The 5,863-nt window shown below is 43.4% G+C and overlaps 1 protein-coding gene across 1 annotated transcript in view; it reads right to left on the bottom strand.

Moving 5' to 3' along the window:
• The window catches only part of LOC109974794 (uncharacterized), a 7,818-nt gene extending 4,154 nt beyond the window's left edge, over positions 1-3,664 (bottom strand). The window contains exons 1-6 of the mRNA XM_020625193.1: positions 3,484-3,664; positions 2,692-2,985; positions 1,802-1,865; positions 1,197-1,247; positions 1,066-1,104; positions 797-934 (exon numbers count right to left, since the gene is read on the bottom strand). Coding sequence (XP_020480849.1) covers positions 797-934; positions 1,066-1,104; positions 1,197-1,247; positions 1,802-1,865; positions 2,692-2,985; positions 3,484-3,664 — 767 coding nt within the window. The remainder of the gene's footprint in view (positions 1-796; positions 935-1,065; positions 1,105-1,196; positions 1,248-1,801; positions 1,866-2,691; positions 2,986-3,483) is intronic.
• Between the last annotated feature and the right edge of the window lie 2,199 nt (positions 3,665-5,863).

Raw genomic sequence — 5,863 nt, 5'->3', positions numbered from 1 at the left:
CCCCCCACATGCATACATACAGTATATATATATATTAGGGCTGTCAAAGTTAACATGATAATAACGAGTTAATGCAACTTCCTTTCAGTGCTGCAAATTTTTTGACACACTATTAATGCACACACATTCTTTGATATAGACAATATGTCCCACTGTGGACTGATGAATAAGTCTGTGAGACGACTCTGTGGCCCTTTCCAGCTACATGCAGATCAACAACTCCTGATCGTAGACTCACATCAGCTGATGCTGCTTGTGAACAGCACACTGACGCTGTCTGAGTGTTTTTAAGTCAAGGTCGTTCTAAACTACACCTCCTTCTCATGTCATTGACTGGACTCCAGGTTTGCTAACACCTGACTCCAGCTGACAGTTAGTGACATCAGAAGCCTGGTGTTGCATGGCTTTGTCCAAAATCACTGTGTGTGTTTAATGGGACTGTTCAATAAAGACATGAAAGATCAGGACTGTTTGTGTTTTATCAGCTTAGAAATATGTTTGTTGATGTTTGTGACTTTGGTGAAGATCTGATCCCATTTCATGACCAACTTATGGAGAAAACCAGGAAACCTCAAACAGTGCCATGACTTTATCTTGTTGGTTACAGTTTTAAAAACATGCTTTCTTTTGAGTTGTAAGATAAATTAAATGATTCAAGATTTTGATTGTTAAGACTAAAGGCAATTTTAAGACATCACATGAGGAGTGAATTCTACTTGTACTTTGCTCTGAAGCACCAGACCAGCTGGGTCAGTAAACCTGTACAGTTTGCACAACAAAGACGTCACAGATTTACCTCCGTTTGCTGTCACCAGATGGGGAGGCTTGGCGTGCAGATCCTGATTTGGCCGCCTTACTGCTGATGAACTCTTCAGTCAGATTGCATCCATGCAGGACGTCTGTGTAGCGCCTCTCTGCAGCCTGTTTGGCATTCCTCTGGTACCAAAGCACACAGTAAGAGAGCTGGTGTAGGTAAAGGACTCCCCCCCCCCCGCCCCATCCCATCAGAATGGGATATATATACACACTGTATATATAGTCACAAAAAATAAACATATAACTTACATTTGTGTTAAGGCCTGGTATTCTGGAGGTACACTTGGCCTGTGGAAATACATGGAAAACGTGAAATATGAACTCACACACACACATATACAGTATATATCACAAATATTACAAGTAAAGGTATAACTTACTTCTTTTTTGGATCCTGGGGTGTTGCAGTTACATTCTGAGTGTGTAAATTCCTGAAAAATATGGGAAATCACCAAATGAGAGTAGTCACACACTCTCTCTCTCTGTGTAAACTTAAAACCTCAAGTCTGAGGCATCTCAGGCCACAAACTACACAGTGTTGTTTGGGTGCCTGTATTTGTACTTCACAGCCTAGACTCTTGTCAGCAAAATTACAAAGCACATGTGATCGTGATAAACATTGGTCTAAATAGGTGTTATCACAACACTATGTCAAAATGAGGACCAAAATGTCACTGTGCTGCCTAAACCGCCTCAGCTGTGCCTCTCCTCCTACTTATTTATTTATGGACCGGAATATACCAAACACACCAATTAACAGTTAAAGGGGTAAATTAATCCAGATGAGGCAAAGCTCATTTAAAAAATACGCATTTAACAACTCTGATGGAAAATGTAAAAACCTGAGCAAAAACCTAAATCAGCTACTGTTGCCTTTTAGGTCAACTAACAGCAAAGTCAGGGTAAATCTATGTACCATCGATTTGGGCAGTTGGCTGATATTTGATGCACCCTGTGAGTGCACTCAGTTTCATAGTGAACTTACACAACAGTGTTGAAAATTTTCATCACGCATCCGAGGTCATCGTTTATGTTGCTATCAAGAAATTCTGAAAAGAGAAAGAGTTTTCTGGTTTATGGAGATGATACAAAACACTTTTCCCAAATAGAAAAGAGGAAAAGGACATTCCTAACATTCCTGTTTAGTATCACGTTAACACACACACGGCTGGTACACTAAGTGAGTTGCTAGCCAGCTCACCCACTTCAAATGTTATCACGTCATTAAATGGCCATTGCCATCAAGACCCAAGATGGGGTTAGTTGGGCCCTATTCCACCTCCCAGGTGGCTCAGTAGGCCATTGGCATGTGCCAGATGTTTGTCGCCATGGTTACAATAATAAACACTTTAGTTGGTTTAACGCTTTAAATAAATAATAATTTAATAAAGCCACCAACATTATCGGTTTGAAGTGGGAAACAAATCTCCAGTTTGGAGGAGTTTTGTTGTCCCACACACCCATCTACCTTCATCTCCACCCTACAGAATGTGTTTACATGACTAGCAGTGACTTTTGCTCCTGTCATAAAACCTACAACTAGTATACTGTAGATCACCTAATTATATTGATGATATACACCATCTGATACAGTAGTAGGTGCAGTTTGCACATACTGAAGCTTAATTATGGGCATGATAACAACTGATAATGGTCATTTAATGGGATAGTAACATTCAAAACAGCTTTGCAAGCTACATCTGTATGTAGGCTGTTGGGGGAAGAATAAAAATGGACTGCAAAAATACTTCAGTGGCCAAATTTAAGCAAATAATTCCACGTAAAAATGAGCTCTGTTTTCAGTCTGCATACACCTTCACAACTGAGACAATGACAATGACATGTAGATGTAAACAAGCTGAAACTGAAACTCACTGGAGCAGTTTGTCCCACATAAGTTCAATGAGTAGTTTGAACAACTGCCATTGACGCAGGTTACGCCATCGCTGAGTTGGAAAATACCATGGAGACTCTCTTCAGTCGGTAGATACTGGCCGGATTGGTTTTGGGATGGTGTAGAGTTGGTGGTTGGAGGATTTGGACTGTCTTCTCCTTTCAAGAGGTGGGCTGAATTGGAAACGTTATACACTGTGTGGGGGTTTCTCATCATTGGTTTTGTCTCCAGGGCACTGGTGTCAAACCCTGCGCTGACCTCTGCGTGACAGACGACTGAAGGCCGGAGAGAAACGAGAAAAAGAAAATGACAAATCATGTCTAAATGGCACACATTTTGAGCCACACCTTCACAAAAGCCTATTGATTTGCTGAGGGATGTTCATAGTCTCCAAAGGACGACTCCGGATTTTATGACTCCCCTAATCTTTTCACTAGGACCCACAGGGGTCTTCTAGTTGGAGGTGTTGACTCATAGGATGACACCCTGAAAAGGTCTGACCTCCATTGTTAACCCTTGTGCTCTGTTAATGGCCTGGTTCAGAGTGTGTAGTAACACGCTGTCTTTGTTGTCGTAAGCCATCAGTGAAAGCTAACACACCTGTAGAAATTGTTTGCATCAGCTTTCGGAGCTTTGTTTAATTTCACTGCTGGAGAAAATCTAGAAGTTAAGTGACAGATATTCAGTCCAGGTTTTCAGGTTTTCAAGCTTTCAAACCAACAAATATTTATTCCGATGGATAGATAAATAAATAGATAGACTACATTACTTACGCTTGGCCACGAAATCTTCTCCAGTCAGTCCATTCTGTTTTAACTGAGCTGGCTGTTTAGCCAATGCCTGCATTATTTTGGTCCTCAGGCTACATTTTGAGTATAGCCGCCCTTCGGCCAGACTGCAGCTCAGCATCACCAGCAGAAACACCACAAGTACCTTCATGTCTTCAGCTATCATTTCTTACTTTGAAAACATAGGCGACATGATATATATACTTTTGTGTGTGTGTGTGTGTGTGTGTGTGTGTGTGTGTTCAGGTAAAGGCCACTCCCTTGACTTCTAGAAACAGGGCCCTAAAAATGCACAAAGCTGTATCATATCTTAGTGTTGGGTGTGAGCTCCAAAGAGGTCTGGGAAGTAAAAATGAGAAAAAACATCTTTTGTCTATACCAGGCTACACCTTGGTCCTGTTCAAAAGACAGTGCGCTAAACCCAGATAAAATGACACAGTTTAATTTCTCACATCACCATAAAACTTTTATATTTTTGGCAGATTGTGTGTCAGCATTGACAGTGTAACCGAGCTGAATAGAAAGTGTGTTAAATATGATGCTCTTGGTTTCCTGAGTGCAGCTATCATATTAAACCCAACAAAAGAAAGAAAAGGAGCCGCAAAAACAGCAACATGAGTAGAGCAACAGAAACTTAAAGAAACCTAATTTTCAGTTTCTTCATAAAAAAATCTCCCCCCATCTCTAAGATTTTATTGCAGAGAAAGTGAGAGAAGGAAATAATTTGCCTTAAACAGTGTTCTTTGGTTACTGTGTCAATAAACTCACTATTAACTTATAATATGTCAGCAGGTAGCAAAGGTATTTATAGGGGAAGTGGTACAGATTAGGTCAAATACAACCAAGAAGTAACCTGGAATGATGATATGGGGCAGTGTGTGCACCTTCCTCAGCCTCAGGTCCGTTACCAGAGGCCTGGCGGTCTGGGGGTTCTGTGCAGTGTCTTAGCTGTACTTAGCCCTGCACTGGGCAGAGAGCGCTGATGATTTTGGGATCTGATGGGGCCACTCTTCCAGTTTAGGAGTCACAGCTCCCAGTGCTCCCACCACCACTGAGACCACTTTGGCCTTCACCTTCCACATCCTCTCCAGTTCCTCTTTCAGGCCCTGGTACTCCTCTATGTACTCATAGTTCTTCTTCTGGATGTTGCTGTCACTTGGAACTGCTATGTCCTCCACCACTACCTCCTTCTGTTCCTTGTCTACCACCACAGTGTCTGGTTGGTTGGCCAGTACCTTCTTGTCTGTCTGGATCTGGAAGTCCCACAGGATCATAGTCCTGTTATTGTCCGACCTTGTGAGGAGTCTCCCATCTGGACTTGAGACGGTCTAGCTCAGACCCAGCACAGATGTTCCTGTACACAGTGCCAGACACTTGGTTGTGCTGTTCCTGCCTGCATTTTACATGCAGACAGGAACTATGTGTTGGACTATGTGTTGCCACTATGTGTTGGACAATCTCTGAGGCCTCTTTGCACAGTCTGCACCTGTGTCCTGTCTGGTGTGGTAGAGCCCTGCTTCGGTTGACCTGGTACTTAGTGCCTGTTCTTGTGATGCTATGATCACTGTCTGATAGGCCGGCCTTTTCCAGCCTCTGGTAGGATTTCCCGGCGTCAGCCATCTCAGCTATCTGTCGGTGGTACATCCCATTCAGGGCCTTATTCTGCCATGGCGGGTCCTCTGGTAGGTCTTCAGCCCCAGTCTGTTGCTGTCATGTCAGACATCCTCTCAGCAGCTCATCTCTGGGTGCCATCTTGCTGATGTTCTTCTGGATGCTCTGGTTTTCATCCAGGACAGTGGCCTTGACACTCACCATACCCCGTCCAGACTCTTGTTCCATTGTACAGTTCCACTGTACAGTCCCATTGAGTTCTTGATGAAGGTCATCAGTGTCCTGTTGACTCTGTACAGTGCCAGGCATTTCTGGCACTGTACAAAGTCAACTGGTCTCAAAGTCAACTGAGTCTCTGGTGTTGTTCCCAATGCCCTTCTCAGCTGTGCGTATATACTTGGCAGCTATGATGCCTGATAGGATGTTCCATGTTGTGGAGAGGCGGGTTATTGGTTGATAGTTGGATGGTGTTGTTCTCTTGTGGGTCTTTCATGATCAGCACTGTCCTTCCTTGCGTTAGCCAGTCTGGGTGGGAGCCTGCTGCTAACAGTTGGTTTATCTGTGATGCTAGGTGTTCACGCACTGCTGTTAAGTTCTTTAGCCTGTAGGTGTGGATCATATCTGGACTGGGCGCTGTCCAGCTCTTGGTGTTCCTGACTCATTGTTGGATGTCTGCTACAGTGATGGTGACTGGTTCCTGTTCTGGGAGATTCCTGAGGTCTACTCTCTGGTCCTGCAGCCACTGCACACTGGT

This window comes from Monopterus albus, unplaced genomic scaffold (genome assembly GCF_001952655.1).
Source record: "Monopterus albus unplaced genomic scaffold, M_albus_1.0 scaffold349.1, whole genome shotgun sequence".
Classification (NCBI taxonomy): domain Eukaryota; kingdom Metazoa; phylum Chordata; class Actinopteri; order Synbranchiformes; family Synbranchidae; genus Monopterus; species Monopterus albus.
Note: the sequence above shows the minus strand (reverse complement) of the source record. Positions and strands in the feature narration are given on the sequence as shown.